The sequence below is a fragment of the Brassica napus genome, chromosome A9 (genome assembly GCF_020379485.1).
Source record: "Brassica napus cultivar Da-Ae chromosome A9, Da-Ae, whole genome shotgun sequence".
NCBI lineage: Eukaryota > Viridiplantae > Streptophyta > Magnoliopsida > Brassicales > Brassicaceae > Brassica > Brassica napus.
In genome coordinates this window covers 18,554,776-18,577,893 of record NC_063442.1, presented here as the reverse complement: position 1 = coordinate 18,577,893, position 23,118 = coordinate 18,554,776, and the positions used below count along the sequence as shown (strand labels likewise).

Sequence of the window (23,118 nt, the reverse complement as noted above, 5' to 3'; positions counted from 1 at the left end):
CTGTAAACATTGAGAAACTAAAAGGGCCGATAGGGATAAGAAAAAACACTGCCTCCCCCCTCCCCTCTGGTCTATTACTTTTTAAGAGTTAAAATACTTTATCTGTGTGGTGTTCGAATCTGTCGCTTACTAAAAAACAGTCAAATACATTAAAAATATCCGTTTTTCCAGATTTCATCTCCTTCCCCTTCTCTTCTCCCACCGCCTCATTGCTATCTTCTACCTCCCCTCCCCCCGATTTTACGTCGGTGGATCTTCGTTCGTCAATGATTGGCTTCTCGCCGATTCGATTCTTGTTCTTAATCATCTCTAAGGTAGTTTTTTCACTCTTTATTTATGGAATCAATAGAAAGCCAATCTTCAATTCCACCTTTCTTATTTTGTTTACTGGATGATTGTGGAATCAAATAGCTTATTCGAATGCATATTTTAAATTGATTATTGGCTTTCTATGTTTCTCAGTAGCTGAATGGATTTTTTTATTATATAACAGTAAAATAGTGAATGATGGATGAAAGCTCAGTGAGTAGCAGCATCAACGAAGCCGAAGCTGCTCACATCCAATTCAAAAACGGTCAGCAATCTCTTAAACCGGATGAAATCCAGGAAACCAAACAAGTTCAAGCCGAGGTTCAGAGGGATGATCCCGGTTCTCCTGACAGCTCCTTTGGCGTCATAGCTGATTTTCTAGACGGTAAGAATGTCAATGAGACAGAGAATGAACCATGTTCTAGCCGGCAGGACGCCAATGATGATGACGACGACGTGGTTGAGGAGTTGACTGTTAAAACTTGTGAAGGATCGAGCATGGCCATAGTTGGTAGTTCAAGTAGTAGAGCTAGGTTAGAGATCAATCGCACTCAGTTTCTGCCTAGTAGCACTTCTATGGAAGGTGACAAAGTAATAACGAGTATCTTGAGAAATGCTGGCAAGTCCTCAACTGGTGATGATGTTGAACGAAACCCTGTGCCGGTTGAGGCATTGGCCCATGGAGGCATCAAGACGAAGATGTTGTCGCAGTCTGGTTTCTCTCAGTTTTTTGTTAAGAAAACGTTGAAGGGAAAGGGTGTCACTTTCAGAGGACCGCCGCCTAATAGATCCAAAGCTAGTAATGTGGATCAACAGTCTGTAGCTAGCCCTTTAGTAATATCGAGCAATACTCCAGCGAAGGTTTCGGGCAGCATTCCTTTGGCGGTGGAGGCTTGTGATGTTTTGCCTTTAAAAGGCGGTAATCCATCTTCTTGTACTTCTAATCCTTCAGATAGTGGTTGTGGAGGTGAAGGCTTAAGTCTGAGAGATTGGTTGAAGTCAGAGCGTCAGGAAGTTATTAAAGCTGAATGTTTTCGTATCTTTAGGCAGATCGTGGAGCATGTGGATGATTCTCATTCCCAAGGAGTTGTTTTATTTGACCTACGTCCATCTTTGTTTAAATTTCTCAAGGAAAACGAGGTCAAGTATGTTGGTTCAGGTTTTTACCGGGAGTCTTCTGACAGCAACGTGAACAAAAATACTTTAAGTCAACCCGAGAAACCTCTTGTTAGAAGGCGGTTAGGAGATGCAGGATTTGCTTCTAGTCCCGGCGTCCCTGCAAAGAGGCAGAAGTCAAGTGGACCAAGCTCTAGACAGTGGCCTATGTTTCAACGAGCCGGCGGCAACCTCAATATCCAAACTGAAAATGATGTTCATCCTCAGTGTAGTCCATCTGCCCGTTCTTTTACGTCAATGAGTGAGCAGTTGGAGGAGAAATGGTATGCAAGTCCTGAGGAGCTCAGGGGCGAGACTCGTTCAGTCTCTTCAAACATTTATAGTTTGGGTATCCTTCTTTTCGAGGTATGGAGAAGTTTTTATTAATTTCACTTCAGGGATGACATTTTTATTGTAGCTTTTTGCCTACAATTGTAAATATTTTTCATTCTTGAATTGAAATTTTTGAAACCGCATTGCCCGACATACTAGTATGAGCTTTCATGAGATAATGTTTTGTATAAGCTGGGCGGTAGCATGAGTTGGTCATGTTCGGTATCTCTAATTATACTTCTATTTGCAAGAAGTAAAGCTTTTTGTATACGTGTTACGACTCCAGTTTGCATTTAATTAATGTTACATGTTCACGACACTGTTGCCTGATTAACGAGTGAAAAATTATGGATTATCGCATAGGTTTAGATAGTGTTGCATGTTTTTAGTCGACATTATAGTTGACTTCTAGGCTCTTAGGTTAATGTTTTGATTCGTCTGTTGCTTGGTCAAGCGAATGATTCTAGTTGACATTCTAATATGGGTTTTTTTTGGCGCTCAGCTGCTTAGTCAATTTCAAAGTGAAAGAGCTCGTGAGGCTGCAATGTCTGATATCCGTCACCGGATTCTCCCGCCCAAATTTCTGTCAGAGAATCCAAAGGAAGCTGGGTTCTGTCTCTGGTTACTTCATCCAGAGCCTTCATGCCGACCATCAACCAGGCAATGCAAATTCTTTCGCTGCATTAATTTTCAAGTAATAAAAAAGCATGTTATCGAACTTTTGTATGCTTGATTCTGTAGAAACTTAAGGCCATGTTTCCAACTGGGGTTACTGGAAGATAGTCTAGTTGGTCATTCATTATACATGAAATGTAAATGTGCACCAAACTTGGAGGTGTTCTCCTGTCTGTAAACACAGGAAGATATTCTCGTTAATAATTTCAGATAGAATTATTTGGTTATACTCGGAATAATTTAGTCTTTCTTGTATACGAGCTCCCCTTCTTCCTGTCATTTTGAATTGATTCGATATCATGAGTTGGATTAATTTCTAAACTCTTGTAAATTCGATGTTGTTCTGTATCAGGGATATCTTGCAGTCTGAAGTGGTTAATGGAATACCAGATTTATATGCTGAAGGTTTGTCTTTAGCTATTGAACAAGAGGACACAGAGTCTGAACTGTTACAGCATTTCCTCGTTTTGTCCCAAGAGCAAAGGCAGAAGCATGCTGGAAAGTTGATGGGAGAAATTGTGTCCTTAGAAGCAGATATTGAAGAAATTGTGAAGAGACGTTGTGCCATAAGTCCTCTGTCTGTGGGAGAAGCTTCTAGCTCATCGCTTGCTTCAAGTGTACCTGAAATGAGACTGGTCACGAACATCAAACAGCTTGAAACTGCTTATTTCGGAGCAAGGATAGATGTTCATCTTCCTGAAGCACGTTATAGATTACGCCCGGATAGAGATCTGCTAAGAAACCGTGATGAGAATGTTATATCAGAACAAGAAAATAGTGAGACGTGGAGCTCAGATGATCGCGTTGGAGCGTTCTTTGATGGATTATGCAAATATGCTCGATATAGCAAGTTTGAAACTCGAGGTGTTCTGAGGACAGGGGAGTTGAACAACACTTCAAATGTGATTTGTTCTCTGGGTTTTGATCGAGACGAAGATTATTTTGCTACGGCTGGTGTTTCAAAGAAAATCAAGATATTCGAGTTCAATTCCCTATTCAACGAATCTGTGGACATTCACTATCCAGCCGTGGAAATGTCAAATAGATCAAAGCTTAGCGGCGTTTGCTGGAACAACTATATCAGGAACTACTTAGCTTCCTCTGATTATGATGGTATCATCAAGGTAATCTGAACCATTTAAAGTGTTATTTGGGTTGATTATCTCTTGATATTCCTATTATCTAATGAATTCAAGTGTATTATCATGGATCCAGTTATGGGATGTGACAACAGGTCAGGCCATTTCACATTTCATAGAGCACGAGAAGCGGGCATGGTCTGTTGATTTCTCTGAAGCGTGTCCGACAAAATTAGCCAGTGGAAGCGATGATTGTTCTGTGAAGCTGTGGAACATCAACGAGGCATGCTCTTCTTTACCTCTACATGCATAGGCACATCATACTGCATATTTATAAATGAAGAAGCAGCACTTGGGGTTACTCTGTTAATGTTGTTACATCCATCTGTTCAGCTTTGTAGCTAATACGCAATCTTCTTGCTTGAATATGCAGAGGAACTGCTTAGGAACGATCAGGAACATTGCAAACGTTTGTTGTGTGCAATTTTCTCCACAGTCCTCTCATCTGCTAGCCTTTGGATCATCAGATTTCAGAACATACTGCTACGATACACGGAATTTAAGAACTCCTTGGTGCATACTGTCAGGACACAACAAAGCAGTTAGCTACGCCAAATTCTTGGATAGTGAAACCCTTGTCACAGCATCAACTGATAACACGTTAAAGCTTTGGGATCTTAAGAAAACCACTCACGGTGGCCTCTCCACAAATGCTTGCAGCTTAACTTTTGGTGGCCATACAAACGAGAAGGTAGCTAATGCTGTACACTTTATGTTAATCCTTATAATTTTCTTCTTTGTTCTTTGTGGTTGATTTGTCATCTTCCTGTCTGTTTTCAGAACTTTGTTGGTTTGTCTACTGCCGATGGATATATAGCTTGTGGCTCTGAGACAAATGAGGTATGACCTAAAACTTGTGAGATTCCTACAGAATTTTTGTTCCAAACTATGAGTATTTGTTGATAGTTTGATACATCAACTTAATCATTAGCTCCAGAGTTTACGTATTCACTATGCAGATAGAGTTCCATGTGAATGGAGGAACTAATCTCTTGCTAGTGACATTAGTAAAAGAATTTCATATTTTATCTGTTTAGTGATCTCTCTAACTAAAACAAATGGTGTTCCTTGTTTTTTTCCGTTGCTAAGGTTTATGCATATCACCGGTCTCTTCCAATGCCCATTACCGCGTACAAGTTTGGTTCGATTGATCCTATATCAGGAAAGGAGATCGAGGAAGACAACAACCTATTTGTTTCAAGCGTTTGCTGGAGAAAAAGATCAAATATGGTTGTTTCAGCTAGCTCAAATGGGTCTATCAAAGTTCTTCAGCTGGTTTGAAATCATTACATACAGAAGAAGCCTAAAGCCCCCTTGGTATAGGGTAAAACAAAGAACCATCAACCCAAGACTCGGACAAAACAATCGTACTACTGAGTTTGTGAAGAAGGTTGAGATGATGAACAACACAGAAGAGATATGACCAGTAATTCAATCTTATGTACAGTGTTGGTTAGTAGCTGCGGTTTGGGTAGTAATACAGGTGATGAGGATACGTAGTAAGGTAAGACCTTTTCTTGGTGGTGTTGCTAAGTTTGTTTATTTATTTATTTGCCCTCCTATGGTTATGATACCAGATCTCACTTTTGTTATGTAAATTTGCCTTCCTATAGAGTATTATACTCTTTTGTTTTTGATGTGTATATACATACATACATACAGTAGTTGATATGAGCTTTTATCCTAAAGATGAATCTCATCCACCACTAAACGAAAGGATCTTTACTTTAAATTTTAATATATGAAAGGCAGTTCGAAAAAAAAAACTAAAAGATGTTCAAAATTATTATTTTTGATTCTAAAGAATTTTTTTCTTCTTTTCGTAATTGACTTTTCTTGCGAATTTTGCTCAGTTTCATTGCATCTGGTGTTAGTACTGTCAAAAGTACAAGACTCAAGGGTAAATATATACAAATCTTTGTGTCTGTTTTAAGGTCTCTTGCTCGCTGAAGAAGGTGTTCCATCTTCTTGGTTATGACCTTGTCTTTGATATCTAAAGATTCTTTACTTTCTGCAACACAAAATGAAAAATCCAGACTTTTTTTTATCAAATCTTATTAGTGATGGCATAAAATCAGAGTGATATGGTTCATAATAGACCAGAGCTGTGGTCTATTGAAGGTAACCAGGACCACCTTTCGAATTTTGAGATTTCAAGTGAACGTACAAAACTTGGCTAATTTTACATAGGCGATATGATATGTGAAACTAGTAATGATTATCTAGTTGAAAGGTTCTATCCATGACCAAGAACACACTCTATTATCGAAGAAAAACAAAATAAAGAAAGTTAAAAGTGTCTGAATGGGCCATGTAATCGGCCCATATACATTTCAAGTTAGAACCCTTTCCAAATATTACAAAACCCATCGCCGTCGTCTCCTCCGTTATCAAACAATCAATCCCTCGTCGCCGTGTACGCTCCATTTCTTGAGCTATTCTATGATCTCGATCTCTTTCTAGTAACGCAAAGAACACAACTTTTACACTCGGTGAGTCTCCGTTTATACTCTTTGATGTTCTGCAATGAAAATGACAAATATACTCTTCGCTTATCGTTTTAGCGGTATACCTATAGAACGGTTCTTGTTTTCTCCATACCCTTAAAAAAGCTCTATGGATCATTACTAGATTTTGGATTTTCGAAATCAACTAGTCAAGCAAACCTCTTGGTATAAGTGAAACAGTTGGAAGAAGCTTCTGTTTCATATGACATACTTTAAGTCTTTAACTTTTGTACGAGTTTCATTTTGATTCGGTGAGAGTAGTTGCAGATTCTTGGAATATTTTTTCTTTTTTAATTAGAGTTGTCACAAACGTTTACTGATGTTTCATTTTCCTGATTAGTTTTGGTTATAAATCCATCAGGTTCTTGCGAAAAATGGCGTTTGCTAGGGCAGCGAGACGACCCCTTGGAGTCTTTGTTTATAGTGCTAGTCGTAGGTTCAGTTGTGGAAATGAGTACTCTACTACTGTGGCAAGCAAATTCGAAAGTCTATCACAGTACAAGAGCTCTGTACCTTCTGGATACGCAAACCCTGTTCGTGGTTTCGGGAACTTCATGAGGAGTTTTAGTTCGGAGGCGCCTGCTGTAGTTGACCAGATGAGCCTCATCAAGCAACTGAGGCAAAGAACTAGTGCTCCTATTAAGGATGTTAAGGCTTCTCTTGTTGAATGCAACTGGGACATTGGTAAGCATTGGCTTGGTGCACCTTTCTTTCTGTTTCTTGTGCTCTTAAATGGGTGTTTTCGATTTTTGGCACAGAGGCTGCTCAGAAGGATTTGAGGAAGAGAGGCAAAGTACTGGCTTCTAAAAAGTCGTCACGGACAGCTGCAGAGGGTATGCTTGCTGTTGCCCAAAACGAGGGAAAGGTTGCTGTTATCGAACTGAACTGTGAGACAGACTTTGTGGCTAGAAACGACATCTTCCAGTACTTGGTTAGTGCCATTAGCTATTTCACTTGGGTTGCTTGCTTAATAAAAAGCTTTCCATTTATGTTCTCTTCTAAAACCTACCTTCTCTGCAGGCTTTGGCTATGGCAAAACGTGCTTTGCTGGTTGAAAACAGTTCTCAGCAAGTTCCTGGTGTCTTCCCCTTTGGCCCTGAGCTTTTTGAGGTCAGTTGTTAGATGCCCTCACCTGTTATGTATCTTATGTCCTTCACAATCTGGAGATATTGATATCACATCTAATGCCATTCAGGAGTTGAAGCTCAATCTCGACCATCCAAAAGTGAACGGCGAAACCACAGTTTCAAACGCTGCTACAGAAGTAGCGGCAATTATGGGAGAGAACGTCAAGTTTAGGAGAGGTTTCTTAATGTCAAAATCTTCAGCAGGCGTCCTCTCTGCATATCTCCACACAAGTCCCCAACCAGGTACCATAAAAAAAACTGTTAAAATGTAGTTAGTTTCCTTGTCGTTCGTTACTAATCTCTTTTTTCATGGTTCATCTCTTAACTTTTGATTTTTATGGTATCAAAAATCTTTATAGGGTTGGGTCGTCTAGCTGGGATTGTATCTCTGGAAGTAGAAGGTGGAAACACGCAGCTAGAGGCTGTTCAACGTGTAGGCTCGGAACTGGCTATGCATGTTGTAGCAGCAAAGCCTTTATTTTTAAGCAAAGACCTTGTTTCTTCTGAAGCATTAGCAAACGAACGGGAGATTCTCAAGTCTCAGGTCAACCTTCACTCCATTGAGCTGTAGTAATGTAGTTTGCAAACAGACATTACATAACATGAGTTTCAAAAACTGTCTTATTAACAGGCGGAGAGCACAGCCAAGTCTCAGATGGCTGTGGAGAAGATGGTGGAAGGCCGTCTCCGTAAATATTTCGAAGATGTTGCTCTGATGGAGCAAAAGTTCATTGTCAACGATTCTATAAACATAAAGGTATGTGCATTACTTGTTGAATGGTAAAGGCTATGAATTTTTCTTAAAAAATCTGTGATATTGCACAGACGCTGGTGGATAATCTATCCAAGGAGGTGGGTTCTCCTGTGAAGGTTGTGGATTTTCTGAGAGTTGAGGTCGGGGAAGGAATCGAAAGGTAAATTCATAAAAAATGGCCTGTGTATATGTATTGGCTTTATGCATAAAAGATTAGTGGCTAATGAACATGTATTATATTTTGTTTTTTGAAAGGCTTGAAGCATCCGATGAACCGGTTGCTCAAACTGCTTGAAGATGATGCTTGTGGAGATGGTGTTTAGACTCAGAGACTCTTTATTTGGTTCAAGTACCGATCACTCACCATGTGGTTTTTATGCCGGCTTTAGATTACAGAGAGTGTGAGGCTTTCCTTTTCCCATGTTTTGTTGTTTTAAAAATGTGAGTTTGCCATACAATATCCCAATAAGATCAATTTTGTGATTCTGCACATCGCTTCTTCACTCTTTGCCTACTATGGAAGCTTTGTGACAAAACCATGTCTTGTTAAATTTTCTTACAAAAGTCCATTATACAAAAACCTTTACTTCTCTCTCCACTTACTGTATACTTTGGTTTGGTTCTTTTGGTTTTCATATATGAATTGTTTTGAGTTTTAATGAAATTTAGTAGGTTGTCAGGTTTAGTTCGTCTGGATCGCTTTGGGAAATTTTGGATAATTATGTTTTTTTTTTTTTTTTTGACAGCAAAAAATTTACAGACTCATGTTGACTCTGTAAACCATATTGGTAACTCCGCATCCATGTGAACGACAAAGGACAGTTGCTTGCGTGCACTACGTGCTAAGCTATCCGCCCGAAGGTTCGCCGTCCGAGGTACATGGACGATGTCTGAGTTGAGGAAGCTTCCTTTGAGGAGTTTGATATTGGATTATTTGAATATTTCAGATTAAAGATTTGAATAATTAGATATAAATAATTTAGAATATTTCAGATATAATTTTTCTTTTGGGTAATATTAAATATAAATATTTAATTTATAAATAATAATTTTAGATAGTTGATTGTTTTAAAAATTTAATATACAATAATATTTTTAAATATAGAAACTGAATTTATATGTTTGCAAACAAATTTGAATTTAGGTATTTAAATTTTATTTGGTTTTTACTCAAACTCCTGGGTATTTTGATATTTTTTGTATAAAGATATATGAACAGTTCAGAATTCAGAATTGTTCAGTTCAATACCTTTTTAGCTCGAGTTGATTAGCTTCTTTTACTTTCGAGCAGTGTTTTGAAATCTGACCCAGACCCGCGGTTGAACCGGTAAACCTGGTGACCCAAAAAAAACCGGTTTGGATTTTTCAGAAAATTCAATATTTAAAAACACGCAAAACCCGCAAAAACCCACTAATACCCGAAACCTGATACCGGTTAAACCACCAGTTGAACTAATAAATAACTTTTACTCTTTTTTTTTTAAATTTTAGATTATGTTTTCTATTCTAAATTTTCAATTAAGAAGTTAGGTACTAACATAAAAAAGTTATGTTTTTTCCTTTTCAGTTTTATATTTGTGATTTTCGGATTTTGATGAAGATTTTACTATGGCACCTGAAGAAAATGCAGTAAACGATGGTAGAGAACCAAAGTTAGTTGATGTGATTTGGTGTTTGTTTATTTCTGTTATTGACAATTTATTACAATGATTTTTTACTTTTTGTTTATTTTGAATTTGAAGTTTAATTTATTATTCACGTTAGACATTTAAATATTAATGAATTTTATATCTTAATTTTTTTTAAATGTCATAACTCTTACTTCGTTACAGAAAAAATTTAAATAGTCTAAACTATCTTTTGATATGTTGTATGTCAAATGAAAATCAAAATATAAAAACTAAAGTTAAGTATTTTGAATTTTCTAAATACTTTTTAAACATAAAATATATACCTATCCAAACTATTATTTTATGTTTTAGAAAACATTTAAAAAATATTAACTTTAGTTTTATATATTTATTTTTATTGTTAATAAATTATTATATAGTAAAATTAATTCATTTATTAACATGTGGTTCACCTGCGGTCAAACCAGTGACCCGGTAAGTCGTCAGGTTCAGTGTCCGGGTCGGTCGTCCGGTTCAGTGCACGGATCGATCGTTTGGTTCAGTGTCCGGGTCGGGTTTAAAAATATTGCTTTTGAGTATTATGCCAATATCTACCACTTACCTTACAGAATGTACTAAGCGAGTAGCGACTATGTTTGATTGTTTAATTTTAAGGTACATTGAGTGGTTCAAAGAATTTTTATTGATTTAATGTACTAAATGACTCATTAATTAATGTACTTATGTTTGATTGTTCAATTTGAAGGTACATTGAGCCGTTTAAAGATTTTTTTTTTGATAATTCAATGATGATGAAACCGGTCACTGGTAAAACAAGTCTTTTTCACTACTAATTTATAATAACATAATCAAAACCCTAGTTCCCTTTCTCTCAAGCCAAGGTCGCCGCCGCATCTCAGTTTCGTCTCTGCTCCGGCGGTTGGCTTTGCCTTAGCCGTCGGGAGCAGCCGCAGCCATCGGGAGCAGTCCTCTCCATTTCTTTTATGTCGTCGGGGTTGTATCTAGTTTTTATATCTCCTCTGAAGGTTTTGGCTGGTATCGTCAAATCTGAGTGAGAGATTCTATTGGGTCCGATCTCGTCGTTGTTCTCTGTGCTCAAGGTGTTCTCCTTAGCGTTCAGTGTCGCTGAGGCTCGATGGTAAGATCCGGGTTGAATCTCTGTTTTTTGTAGCCTCAGTGCAGAAGCTAATGTCTCCGGATGGTTTCCTTGTTCGGGGTTTAGTATAGGATGTGGTTTAGCTGAGGTGTGGTGAGTCAGGTTTCGATTGGCGTAACTTATGCAGACTCGGGTCTTTGATTTGGTTTGCAGCGGATGTGCTTGCGGGTTCAGATATGTGGTTATATGTTAAGTCGAATCTGCTTAGTTGATTTCCAGTTGTGTTCCCTTATGTTGCTGTCTCAGCTGTCTCATGTCCTTTGACTTCTTATCAGTGTCTTTGTCTATCTCATATAAGTTGTTGTCGAGCTCTTGTATCTTTAGGCTTGAGAGTCTTGATTGTTTTGCGCCAAGGGAGTAAGTGTTTGGTGGGTGTAACTTAGCAGTCATTTTTCTAGGGGTAAGGTTTCCAATGGTTGCTTGCAGTTTGGTTCTTCTCTCGTAAGTGGTTCTGGAGAAGTTCGGTTTGGCAAGACTTCAGATTTGTGGTGTTTGGGTGAGCTTCTTTCTTTGGTTTTCAAAAGTATATGTATCCAAGGTGCGTGGACTGAGCAGCGGTTCTCCTTGTCGAGTTATGAAGCCTTCGGTATGTGGTCTTATTGGTTGGCGTGCGAGGCAGCAACGATAAGTTTGGTTTGCAGAAGTGGAGATTACTGGATGGCAAGATATAGGCAGCAACAGTAATTTTCGATTATTGGTCCTTTTTTAGTTCTAAAGTCTGCTAGGTTTTCTATTTTGGCTCATGTATAGATGAACTTGTTATGTGTCTCTAGTGTCTTTTAGATTTCATGTGTATTTTTTTCAGTCACTCCGATGTAGATTTAAGTCGTCTGATATGGATTTTAGTCGCTGTTTTTTTATGGGTTTTTGGTTCTGGTGCTATTTGTTTCTGCCGCCAGCTTTTGCTTTTTAGTATTGGTATTTCGATTGTAAATAAATTTTAATTCGGAAAAAAAAACAACCGGTCACTGGTGAAATATTAGAAATCAACGGTTGAGATCAATGATATATGATCGTATGGTTATTATCATATAAGCTGTATTAAACTTTAAGTATACGAGAAACACATTAAGGGGCTGTTATTGGTTTATGAGTATAATAGAGTTTTAATGATTATTTTTATAAAAACAATTTACCAAATTTTAACAGAATTTAGATTTACTTAGAATTCTACCGAGAGTTTTATAGATTAGTGTAGATTTCTAGGGAGGAGATAATAATAAACTTTTGTAGAGTTTATCTTGAAGTATTGCATAATAAAGAAGATAGTATCGTGTTACAATATTGTGTTGCAACGTATTCGTAATTATCCATTATTTTTTGCATTGGCTATTCGTTTTCTATAAATTATATCCATGTGAAGACGCAACAATTCAGAAGCTTCTCCAAAATTTGCAGCTCTGAGGTACATTTATGTCATGTATAATTCAATGATTATATGCATTAGTTCTTCATTCATATTTCATTTATGGTTCTTGTCTAGTTTCTTATGTTGATTTTGTGATACTATTATTATATAACTAGTTAATGGGGGATTCACAAAAGAATAAAGAAAAAGGTGGGTATAGTCAATGGGGACCAGAGGAAACAAAACTTCTGATTGATTTACTTGTTGATGCAATTCATCGAAATTGGCGTGATGCTAATGGTTTAATAAACAAGTTCACGGTGGAACAAAATTTTTTGCCTGTTCTCAATAAAAACTTGGATGCCAAAAAGAACACAAGCATTACCTAAGTAGGATTAAATATTTGAGAGAAAAATACCAAAACCATTTGGATCTTCAACGCTGCAATTCTGGATTTAGATGGGATCCTGACTTGAAAAAGTATACTGCTCCAGATGAAGTGTGGGACGAGTATTTAAAGGTATGTGTTAGTCTATATAAATTTAAACATCATAACTTTAGTTTTCATAAATATCTTATAACTAAACTGTGTTTATAAATCTACAGAAACATCCTACGCACAAGCATCTACGGTATGATTCGGTTGAAAAATATGAAGATCTGCAAATCATATTTGGAAATGGCGTAGCAACCGGTGGTTTTGCGATTGGAATGGGTGATAGTACTGATGCTTGCACCTTTAGAGTTGAAGATATTAGTCAAACGAGAGAAAACGTAAACCTTCATCAAAGCAGCGATGAAGTCTTTGAATTATCATCTCAACAACCATCAACGGAATATGGTATGTCAGCTTTTCCATGTACAGGTTCAAAGGATCGTGCAGAAAAGCTTCATCCAAGGAAGAGGTCAAGAAGGGAAGCTGATACCAATGCAGATAAGCTGAAAAGTGATCAAGATGATTCTATGATCATAGTTAGCAACAAAATTCTTAGTGTCATACAACAAAGAGAAGAAAGACAACAAAGAGAAGCTGAGAAAAGAGAAGAAAAGCTAAAACGAGAAGCTGAAGAGAAGGAAGCTGATAGAAAAAAAGACAGCATATGGGAAGCCATGAAAGAGATTCCTAATTTAGATAATCATATTCGCTTCAAAGCAATCACCTTGATTCATTCACTTGGGATGAAAAGTGTCTTCAACGATATGACAATAGAAGAACGTTTTGGTTGGATTGAGAGCAACCGTAGCTCTTTATGATTATTTAGTTGGCTTGGAACTTTTCAGATTTTAAAGAATTTTTTATTAGTTTGTGTTTGATAGGACTATCTTTTCATAAACGGTTTATTTATAAGTTATCACTTTCTTATAAGAGATTTGTTCTTTAATGAAATGAATTTTTTTTCTACGTTTGATACAAAGTTTCTCATTCTTTTTGTTTTCTTTCATACTTTAGTTGTTGCATATTACTTGTCATCATTTTGTCAATATGTGATGATTTTCTTATTATTTAATATATCCTATTATTTTTATAGGTACAGTTACTTTGTAGCATGGAGCACTTTATTGAGGAAGATGACGAGCTTCTTCATGATGATGATGAATTAGAAATTGACATTATGTTATTCCTATTGGAAAATACAACCAAAGCCTACGTTATGAAGAAGAAACATATTGAACGACCCATTCGCCAACCTGTCACAAAAATCGGTTACAACTACATACAAAAAGCTCTCAAAGAAGATCCAAAACACTTTCGGCAAGTGTACCGTATGTATCCATCCGTCTTTTTAAAGCTATGTCATCTTATCAAAGAGCAAACGCCTCTTAGAGATACTCGGCAAATGTGTGTTGAAGAAATGGTGGCTACATTTTTGCTCACTATTGGTCAAAATTCAAGATATTCTTACACAATGGACACGTTCAAGAGATCCAAATTTGCAGCAAGTACAAACTTTCACAAGGTTTTAAAGGCGTTGAACTCTATCGCACCAAGTTTGATGGCTAAACCTGGTCTCACAGTACCTACAAAAATAAGAGAAAGCACACGATTCTATCCCTATTTCAAGGTACATCTTTCTTTAAATTATAATTTTTTAACTTCAGGGAAATATAGCTAATCGTTGTATGTGTAGGATTGTGTTGGTGCTATTGATGGCACACACATTGATGCAATAGTGCCTGCTTCTGAAGCACCTAGCTACCGTAATCGGAAAGGGAAGATATCACAAAATGTGTTGGCTGCTTGTAATTTTGATCTAGAATTCATATACGTTCTTAGTGGATGGGAAGGTACGGCTCATGATTCAAAAGTACTAAGTGATGCTCTAACACGGAGTACTAACAGGTTGCCTGTTCCAGAGGGTACGTATACACATATGCATTTAACATTTTTTATAAGTTTTCTTTTGTTAATAGAACTATTGATATCTTTGTATCATGTAAACTTTCCAGGGAAGTTTTATCTAGTTGATTGTGGATTTGCAAATCGGCGCAATTTCTTAGCTCCATTTAGAGGTACAAAGTATCATTTGCAAGATTTCAGAGGCCAAGGTCGTGATCCTAGTAATCAGAATGAGTTATTCAACTTACGGCATGCATCTTTGAGAAATGGGGTTGAGCGAATTTTTGGTATTTTTAAATCTCGTTTTCTGATTTTTAAATCTGCACCACCATTTCCTTTTAAAGTACAAGCAGAACTTGTATTAGCTTGTGCTGGGTTACATAACTTTCTTCGTAAACATTGCCGGTCTGATGAGTTTCCTCCTGAAAATGAGAATGTGGGTAGCGGAGAAAATAGTTCAGTAAACGGAAATTCAGAAACTTTCGATGAAGAAAATGCTGATGTAGGAACTCTCCAATCTCAGCAAAGAGAATATGCTAACAATTGGAGAGACACAATAGCTGCTAATATGTGGGCAGAAGCTACACAAACAGGAAGTCAACGATGACATTGTGAAACGTTTTTTTAGTTATGAAATTCTGTTTACTAGTTGATGTCAATTTGAGCATTGTTAGTTTTACACTATTTAATAGCATTGAATCTCTGAATCTCCGAGATGAATCTTGAAATATTTGGTATCATGTTATGTTTTTGGATTTTCCCTGATCTATATTAATTATCGTCTTTGTGATAGTATTTTGTTTAACATTAACTGACTTGGTATTCATCTAACGTTAACAACGTTGTTAATGTTGCGTTTATCAGTCTTGAAATCTTTTGTGTTTGTATTATCATTTGTATTTATGCTCACTCTTCGTGTACTTGTTTGCTTTGTTAATTGTTATCATTTGTATTTGCATTGAGTTTGTGTGTCACGTTCTGTGTCCGCAAGACCACCATTGATGCGGACGTAACGAAGAGAACAACCTTTGGTTAAGTAACGACTGGAGATTTTGCAAAAGTGATGGGCTGTGTCCTGTGACAGATTATAGTTGTTGTAATAACAGAGAAAACACACAAAGGATTGAAAGATATTCTTGCAGGTTTCCGATCATGAAAGCAACAATAACGAACTCGTGATTTGGTAAATTGTTTTTATATGGTGTGAGACCAGACTTGGTAGTGGAGGACCACGAAGCAAAATGATTCACTTGGGATGATTTCAGAAGAAACGATGCTGATCTATTATTTAATTATATCTCATCCAATTTTTTAAAAAACTTTGACAATACATGATTAACTTGCGATACTTTTTTATAACGAAAAGTATGTAGAATCATAAACTAATAACAACATATTTAAAAACAATGGAAAAGTCATTTACTTTCATTTTTGTTGAATAACACAAGACTTTTACTGATTTTATTAAATAATGAATCCAATAACTCTAGACTTTTAAAAACTTTTAAATACTTATTACAAATTTATAAACCAATAACACCAGAGTTTAACAAAGTTTTAGAAAGTCTTAATTAAATAACACTAGACTCATTGTAACTGTCAAATCTTTAAAACTCCTTATAAAACACAAACCAATAACACCCCCTAACCCTTCTCTTTTCCTCTCGAAGCTTTATGATTCCAGGAAAAGGTAACTTTTTCGAAAAAAGCAAACTTTCTGATTCTTCGCTCTACTCACTCTTTCTCGAGAATCTCTCTCTCTTCTTCACTCCCTCACTTTCTCTCGATTCTCTCTGCTCTCCACGCCAATCATGGTCTCAGAGATAACGCGATCAACGGTTAAACTCACCAACGTCCCTCAAACCATAATCGCCGAAGAACTCCTCCGCTTCCTAGAGCTCCACCTCGGCGCAGACTCCGTATTCGCCCTCGAAATCCCGACCTCTCGCGATAACTGGAAGCCACGCGACTTCGCCCTCGTGCAGTTCACCTCCCTCGAAGCCAAGTCTCGCGCTCAGCACCTCTCCTCCCAGAGCAAGCTCCTCTTCAAGTCCCGTAACCTAAGAGTCTCCGAAGCCTACGACGACATCGTCCCTCGCCCCGTAGATCCCAGGAGAAGGCTCGACGGCGTCGTTTTGACCGCTGGGTTTCCGGAATCGGAGGAAGGGAGGTTTTGTGCCCTAGAGAAATGGGAAGGCGTGAGGTGTTGGGTTATAGAGGAGAAGCGGAGAGTTGAGTTTTGGGTTTGGGAAAGTGGTGATTGTTACAAGTGTGAGGTTAGGTTTGAGGATATCGCTGAAACTGTTCCCTCCTGCGTCGATGGCGTGGATGAGATCAATGCGTTTCTTCTCAGGGTAAACGTTTTTGACTGTGATGTGTTTTTGGACAATGTGCATGTGAAAGTTCTCTACTTTCATAGTTTTATCTGATCCTTTTGTTGAACTATAGAGATTCAAGAAAGTAACTTGGTGAACCTTAGTTCTGCTGAGAGTTAAGTTTACAATGCAAGAGTGCCTTAGGGTTTAGGGTTTTGACAAAACTCTTCACTGGTTTATTATGTATATAACTAACGTTTCATGTGAGTTTATGTTGAGCTTATCTTGCTTGCTGTTGGTTTTTTATGTTGCTTGGTTTGTTAAGTGCTACGTTGGTTAGTGTCTTCTTACTTTTGTTTACCTCTTGTTTGTCTTATTTTTTAGCTGAAATATGGACCGAAGATATACAAACAAGTATCAGGACCTCATATCGCCACAAAGTTCAAATCCGGCCGCTACAGTTTCTGCAAGGAGGATTTTGATTTCATGTGGATTCGCTCAACTGATTTCTCTGGTCTAAAGTCAATCGGTACATCCACTTGCTTTTGTTTAGAAGTGGATAACGCCTCAACGATGTCTGACATCTTCTCAAGCTTACCTTACTACAGAGAAGACACTTTGAGCCTAACCCTGGTGGATGGGTATACATTTGCCTCTGCAAATCAAATTGTCCCCCTCTTGAATGCAGCTAATCTGGGGATAGAGATTCCATATGAGATCCTTTTCCAACTCAATTCGCTGGTTCATGCGCAGAAAATCAGTCTTTTCGCGGCTTCAAATATGGGATTGATCAGCATCCTCTGTGGTTTGAGCTTGGAAACCGCATTGGTGATCCTCAAGAAACTGCACCAGCAAAGCTCTATTTGTTATGATCCTATCTCATTTGTCAAGGCGCAGTCGCAGTATGTGGTTAAGAAGACGGCGCATTCCCCTGCATCAGCCTATAAGAGATTGACTGAGCAGAACATAATGAGTTGTCAGAGAGCCTATGTTACGCCTTCAAAGATTTATCTGCTGGGTCCAGAGCTTGAGACTGCCAATTACGTTGTGAAGAACTTTGCGGAGCATGCCTCGGATTTCATGAGAATTACTTTTGTGGAAGAAGATTGGAGCAAGATTCCAGCGAATGCGCTTTCTGTGAACTCCAAGGAAGGCTATTTCGTGAAACCCTTTAGAACCAACATCTATCACAGGGTGTTGTCAATCCTTGGAGAAGGGATCACCGTCGGGCCTAAAAAGTTTGAGTTCTTGGCTTTCTCAGCGAGCCAGCTGCGAGGAAATTCTGTCTGGATGTTTGCTTCTAACGAGAAAGTGAAAGCTGAAGATATAAGAGAATGGATGGGTTGTTTTCGTAAGATCCGAAGCATTTCGAAATGTGCTGCTAGGATGGGCCAGTTGTTCAGTGCTTCTCGGCAGACACTTAATGTCCGTGCGCAAGATGTTGAGCAGATTCCTGACATAGAAGTGACTACTGATGGTGCTGACTACTGCTTCTCCGACGGCATAGGGAAAATTTCGTTGGCATTTGCTAAGCAAGTTGCGCAGAAGTGTGGACTGAGCCATATCCCTTCAGCGTTTCAAATTCGATATGGTGGCTACAAAGGTGTGATTGCCGTTGACCGCAGTTCCTTCAGAAAGCTGTCTCTGCGTGATAGTATGCTAAAGTTCGATTCAAACAACAGGATGCTCAACGTGACCAGGTGGACAGAGTCGATGCCTTGCTTCTTAAACCGGGAGATCATTTGCCTTTTGTCGACTCTCGGAATAGAAGATGCGGTGTTTGAGGCGATGCAAGCGGGGCATCTATCTATACTGGGGAACATGCTTGAAGACCGCCATGCGGCACTGAACGTTCTGCAGAAATTGAGCGGAGAAAGTTCCAAGAATCTGCTAGTTAAGATGCTGCTACAAGGATACGCACCGAGTTCAGAGCCTTACCTCTCAATGATGCTTCGTGTGCACCACGAGAGCCAGCTTTCTGAGCTAAAGAGTAGGTGCAGGATACTTGTACCGAAAGGACGTATCTTGATAGGTTGCATGGATGAAATGGGTATACTGGAGTATGGCCAAGTGTACGTTCGTGTAACACTTACTAAAGCGGAACTGGAATCTCGCGAGCAGAGCCACTTCCGCAAGATTGATGAGGAAACATCTGTGGTGGTTGGGAAAGTGGTTGTGACGAAAAACCCATGCCTTCACCCCGGAGACATCAGAGTTCTTGACGCAATATATGAGGTCAATTTTGAACAAAAGGGTTTTCTCGATTGCATCGTCTTTCCTCAGAAGGGAGAAAGGTATATATTGTAAAACTATCCTTTAAAAAGCTATGGCACCATAGTAGAAAGAAACCATATGCTTCTGATTCTTGAGTTGATGGTGTTTGCTGACTGTACAGGCCACATCCAAATGAATGTTCTGGTGGTGATCTCGATGGAGACCAGTTTTTTGTTAGCTGGGATGAGAAGCTTATACCGAGCCAAATGGACCCTCCAATGGACTACGCTGGAAGCAGACCTCGTATAATGGATCATGATGTCACCTTGGAGGTTAGATTCTCGAAAAGGTTCTGATAATGTGAAAGTTTTCTAATCTTTGGAGCCTAAGCTGCTGATTCTCACTGCTTTTTGTAGGAAATCCACAAATTTTTCGTTGATTATATGATAAGCGACACACTGGGGGTGATCTCAACTGCACATTTGGTTCACGCAGACCGTGACCCGGAGAGAGCCCGGAGCCAGAGATGCATAGAGTTAGCGAACCTTCACTCTAGAGCCGTTGATTTCGCGAAAACCGGAGCTCCAGCCGAGATGCCTTACGCCTTAAAGCCCAGAGAGTTCCCTGATTTCCTGGAACGGTTCGAGAAACCAATGTACATCTCTGGGTCCGTGTTTGGGAAGCTCTACCGTGCTGTGAAAAGCACTCTAGCACAGAGAAAGCCAGAAGACGCTGAGAGCGAGGACAAGAAGAAGATGGCGGCTTATGACTCGACGCTTGAAGAAGCTGGCTTTGACAACTTTATAGAGACGGCCAAAGCTCACAGAGACATGTACGCCGAGAAGCTGAGCTCGTTGATGAACTACTACGGAGCTGCTAACGAAGAAGAGATTCTCACGGGGATTTTGAGAACCAAGGAGATGTATCTGCAGAGAGATAACCGGAGGTATGGTGATATGAAGGATAGGATTACGTTGTCGGTTAAGGATTTGCAGAGAGAGGCTATGGGATGGTTTGAGAAGAGCTGCGAGGACGAACAGCAGAGGAAGAAGCTAGCATCGGCTTGGTACTATGTAACATACAACCCGAGCTATTGCGATGAGAAGCCGAGATTCTTGAGCTTTCCGTGGATCGTAGGCGACGTTTTGCTGGGGATAAAGGCTGAAAGTGCGGAGGGAGAGAGAGAGATGATGATAGCTTGAAGAGCAAGCAAGCAAGTGGACTACCATCTGTTTGGTTAACCAACCCTACTCATTTGTAGGTTTAGTATAATTGCTAAGTATAACCCAACCCCCCCCCCCCCCCCCGCGCATATGCGTCCAACGCAACCCAGAATCAATTTGACTTTGTGACCTGGTTTGTTTCACATTACTGAATCTAATTTTACATAAATATGGAATTATTGTTACTAGTAAGTAGTAATTAAATAAGACATACTGCACTAATCAGTCATACTCGGTCCACATCACGAGGTTGGGCCCATTACAGACGGGCCTTGGACCTGAAGCGGCTCGTTCTTTATTCAGACGCCTTGTCGTTTCTCTTATTTAATGAAAAACTGTATACCGTTTAGTTCTCTCAATAATCTACAGTCAAACAAGTTCAAATAAGTAATCACCACGTTGTGGCAAATCCGATCTCTCTCTCTCCCCAATCTTCCTGCGCCACAGAAATCTCGGCGACCAAACTTTAAGCGGTAAAGATGAACGACGTGGATGTGTCGAATCAGATCCAGCAGATGGTGAGATTCATTCGGCAAGAGGCTGAGGAGAAGGCAAACGAGATCTCCGTCTCCGCTGAAGAAGTAGGTTTCTCACTATATTTCACCAGCGATTCGTTCTGATTGATCATAGATCTGCTTTGTTTGAACATGTGTAGGAATTCAACATCGAGAAACTGCAGCTAGTTGAGGCGGAGAAGAAGAAGATCAGGCAAGACTATGAGAAGAAGGAGAAGCAAGCTGATGTACGCAAGAAGATGTGAGTTTCAATTGATCGATCGTTTACTTTTCTGATCTCGATTTTGTTTAAGTTGGATCGCCTTCTCTAGATTTTGACCTTATAAGCGTACACGTGTATGATCGATCTATAGATTCCAACTTGTTGTAATGTTTTCTTGATTGATGACCATAAACTAACTATGTGATACATTGATTTTGTTCAGTGATTACTCGATGCAGCTGAATGCGTCAAGGATCAAAGTTCTTCAAGCTCAGGACGATATTGTCAATGCCATGAAAGACCAAGCAGCAAAAGATCTTCTCAGCGTCAGTGGCGATGAGGATGCCTACAAACAGCTTCTCAAGGATCTCATTGTTCAGGTTGATACACACTATCTACTTGTCTCTGATGCCAATCTGTGCTTAGTTATAAGATTCTTCTTTATGTCTTTTGAATTGTTGCAGTGCTTGCTTCGGTTGAAGGAGCCTTCTGTGTTGTTGCGTTGCCGTGAAGAGGACTTGGGTTTTGTTGAATCTATTCTTGAGGATGCAAAGGAGGAGTATGCTGGTAAAGCTAATGTTCATGCTCCAGAGGTTGCCGTTGACACAACCATATTCCTTCCCCCTCCTCCTACTTCTAGTGATCCTCATGGTCTCCACTGGTAACATTTCTTTTTTTTCTCATCATTAATTTAACTTCACACAGAAAGTAACTTTAGCCTTTTGTACTGTGATTAATTTTGGATTTTAGCTAATAATGTGTAATGTTGAACTTGTTATTATAGCTCTGGAGGTGTTGTGTTAGCTTCTCGTGATGGGAAAATCGTGTGCGAGAACACCCTCGATGCCCGTCTTGATGTTGCATTCCGTATGAAACTTCCAGTGGTATGAAAAGCAAATTCAGTACTTGCCTAGTTTGTTCCTTTCTTAAGTCAACAATTCTAGTTATTGGTCTTACTATGGCTCTCTGATTCACATCGTTTCTTTCCCCAGATCCGTAGGTCGTTGTTCGGCCAAGTTGCTGCCTAATGAATGAAAGGAGCAAAAGATGTGATTCAGACCTGTTTGTGTTTGTTTTGGCCCATTTGGGAAAAGATTATCTTTGTTGTAATTCCAAATTCTTTTTATTCTGCCAAAAACTTTTACTTTGATACCAAAAAAACCGTATCGAACTCTTCGTTTCCGCATGTATTTTTTTCTCTTTCCGAATGTTATCATTGGCTATACAAAATAATAATGAAAAGACTTTTTTTCTCGCTATTTTTTTTTCATCTAAAGGAATGCTTATATTTGATCTCAGTTGTAAGAAGCTGCAAAGAGTTGTTCTCTGTTATTAATCTCGATTGAACTATATAAATGCATTATTTAGGCATGGGTTTTCGGTAAGAGTAGGAAAAAAAACCAAACCGACTCATTTGAAACCAAACAAACCAAAGTATATATCTAAACCTAGGGCTGGGCAAATAAACCGAACCCCATCCAATAAAAATGAATCCGAATTGATACGAACCCGACATAAATACCGAATGAATCTTGTTTTTTGGTATTTTGGGTTATGAGTATTATCCGAACCGAATCTGGACCTAAATGGATATCCGATAAAACCCGAAACATTTAAAATCACAAAAAGAATTTCTATCAAATATGATCTTAATTTTTAATATGTATCCAAAATACTTTAAGGTATTATAGAACTTCTAAAATAATTATCTATTACATGAAAGTTGATGGTGGAATGTGGCGGTTGAAGCCGGAAGTTTTTAGATTTTAGTTTTGTTTTCATTGAATAATGTTTCTCATTGCATGAGAACTTACTTTTGTTTATGATTTCATTTATATATGGTTTTCTTTCTATCACTAACTATGTTTATCTTTCGTTTGCTTTTTGAATGATCACGTTTGATGTTTTTTCTTATTTTTGAATCGATTTTACTTAGTTTTGGCTATTAAAATAGGGAAAATCGCATTTTAAACCATGAAGGTGTAAGAAGGTAGCACTTTAAACCTCAGTGCTCAAAAACTCACACTTCAAACCCTCAAACCAATTATATTAACACATTAAACCTTGAAACTAACTGACTTCTTTACCAAGCAAAAATGTGACCGGTACTGTTCATCCGTGGGTAAAAAGGTATGACGTGTCAGTTGTTTTTTTTTTAATTAATAAATAAAAAAATA

General features: G+C 38.5%; 5 protein-coding genes and 1 pseudogene across 6 annotated transcripts; all 6 read left to right on the top strand.

Annotated features, from left to right (window-relative positions):
- Nucleotides 1–61: 61 nt before the first annotated feature.
- Nucleotides 62–5,243, top strand: LOC106422373 (protein SPA1-RELATED 2). Its single transcript, XM_013863164.3, has 8 exons — nt 62–314; nt 494–1,830; nt 2,300–2,457; nt 2,825–3,596; nt 3,688–3,834; nt 3,985–4,302; nt 4,392–4,451; nt 4,701–5,243. The coding sequence occupies exons 2-8, from the start codon at nt 505–507 to the stop codon at nt 4,890–4,892; spliced, it is 2,973 nt and encodes a 990-aa protein (XP_013718618.2). The 5' UTR covers nt 62–314; nt 494–504; the 3' UTR covers nt 4,893–5,243.
- A 700-nt stretch (nt 5,244–5,943) lies between these two features.
- Nucleotides 5,944–8,588, top strand: LOC106422270 (elongation factor Ts, mitochondrial). Of its 2 annotated transcripts, none has more exons than XM_013863082.3 (9): nt 5,944–6,103; nt 6,480–6,802; nt 6,877–7,049; nt 7,139–7,228; nt 7,314–7,488; nt 7,605–7,789; nt 7,877–8,002; nt 8,071–8,159; nt 8,255–8,588. In XM_013863082.3, exons 2-9 carry the CDS (start codon nt 6,493–6,495, stop codon nt 8,292–8,294), a joined length of 1,188 nt encoding a protein of 395 aa, XP_013718536.2. In that variant the 5' UTR covers nt 5,944–6,103; nt 6,480–6,492; the 3' UTR covers nt 8,295–8,588. The 2 variants fall into 2 exon arrangements, with proteins under 2 accessions (XP_013718536.2, XP_013718537.2); XM_013863083.3 differs by having other exon boundaries at nt 5,980–6,103; nt 6,459–6,802.
- A 1,804-nt stretch (nt 8,589–10,392) lies between these two features.
- On the top strand, nt 10,393–13,910 carry LOC125578345 (annotated as a pseudogene).
- A 218-nt stretch (nt 13,911–14,128) lies between these two features.
- LOC125578109 (putative nuclease HARBI1) lies at nt 14,129–15,079 on the top strand. The gene is made up of 3 exons (XM_048740397.1): nt 14,129–14,197; nt 14,264–14,492; nt 14,922–15,079. Exons 1-3 carry the CDS (start codon nt 14,129–14,131, stop codon nt 15,077–15,079), a joined length of 456 nt encoding a protein of 151 aa, XP_048596354.1.
- Nucleotides 15,080–16,117: 1,038 nt separating this feature from the next.
- Nucleotides 16,118–20,431, top strand: LOC106422376 (RNA-dependent RNA polymerase 2). Its single transcript, XM_013863166.3, has 4 exons — nt 16,118–16,826; nt 17,172–19,081; nt 19,183–19,333; nt 19,418–20,431. The coding sequence occupies exons 1-4, from the start codon at nt 16,284–16,286 to the stop codon at nt 20,201–20,203; spliced, it is 3,390 nt and encodes a 1,129-aa protein (XP_013718620.2). The 5' UTR covers nt 16,118–16,283; the 3' UTR covers nt 20,204–20,431.
- A 118-nt stretch (nt 20,432–20,549) lies between these two features.
- LOC106422377 (V-type proton ATPase subunit E1-like) lies at nt 20,550–22,200 on the top strand. Its single transcript, XM_013863167.3, has 6 exons — nt 20,550–20,805; nt 20,880–20,980; nt 21,165–21,321; nt 21,406–21,602; nt 21,726–21,825; nt 21,934–22,200. Exons 1-6 carry the CDS (start codon nt 20,704–20,706, stop codon nt 21,967–21,969), a joined length of 693 nt encoding a protein of 230 aa, XP_013718621.2. The 5' UTR covers nt 20,550–20,703; the 3' UTR covers nt 21,970–22,200.
- The last annotated feature ends 918 nt before the right edge of the window (nt 22,201–23,118 follow it).

Excerpts from the sequence above, each read along its gene's own strand:
- LOC106422373 (XM_013863164.3), top strand. The coding sequence starts at position 505 with ATGATGGATGAAAGCTCAGTGAGTAGCAGCATCAACGAAGCCGAAGCT. Across the intron at positions 1,831-2,299 it reads TGGGTATCCTTCTTTTCGAG|CTGCTTAGTCAATTTCAAAG; the intron begins GTATGGAGAAGT and ends TTTGGCGCTCAG. Across the intron at positions 3,597-3,687 it reads ATTATGATGGTATCATCAAG|TTATGGGATGTGACAACAGG; the intron begins GTAATCTGAACC and ends TCATGGATCCAG.
- LOC106422270 (XM_013863082.3), top strand. The coding sequence starts at position 6,493 with ATGGCGTTTGCTAGGGCAGCGAGACGACCCCTTGGAGTCTTTGTTTAT. Across the intron at positions 7,229-7,313 it reads TTGGCCCTGAGCTTTTTGAG|GAGTTGAAGCTCAATCTCGA; the intron begins GTCAGTTGTTAG and ends AATGCCATTCAG. Across the intron at positions 8,003-8,070 it reads ACGATTCTATAAACATAAAG|ACGCTGGTGGATAATCTATC; the intron begins GTATGTGCATTA and ends GATATTGCACAG.
- LOC125578109 (XM_048740397.1), top strand. The coding sequence starts at position 14,129 with ATGGCTAAACCTGGTCTCACAGTACCTACAAAAATAAGAGAAAGCACA. Across the intron at positions 14,198-14,263 it reads GATTCTATCCCTATTTCAAG|GATTGTGTTGGTGCTATTGA; the intron begins GTACATCTTTCT and ends TTGTATGTGTAG. Across the intron at positions 14,493-14,921 it reads CAGGTTGCCTGTTCCAGAGG|AAAATAGTTCAGTAAACGGA; the intron begins GTACGTATACAC and ends TGGGTAGCGGAG.
- LOC106422376 (XM_013863166.3), top strand. The coding sequence starts at position 16,284 with ATGGTCTCAGAGATAACGCGATCAACGGTTAAACTCACCAACGTCCCT. Across the intron at positions 16,827-17,171 it reads TCAATGCGTTTCTTCTCAGG|CTGAAATATGGACCGAAGAT; the intron begins GTAAACGTTTTT and ends CTTATTTTTTAG. Across the intron at positions 19,334-19,417 it reads ATCATGATGTCACCTTGGAG|GAAATCCACAAATTTTTCGT; the intron begins GTTAGATTCTCG and ends TGCTTTTTGTAG.
- LOC106422377 (XM_013863167.3), top strand. The coding sequence starts at position 20,704 with ATGAACGACGTGGATGTGTCGAATCAGATCCAGCAGATGGTGAGATTC. Across the intron at positions 21,603-21,725 it reads GATCCTCATGGTCTCCACTG|CTCTGGAGGTGTTGTGTTAG; the intron begins GTAACATTTCTT and ends TTGTTATTATAG. Across the intron at positions 21,826-21,933 it reads TCCGTATGAAACTTCCAGTG|ATCCGTAGGTCGTTGTTCGG; the intron begins GTATGAAAAGCA and ends TTCTTTCCCCAG.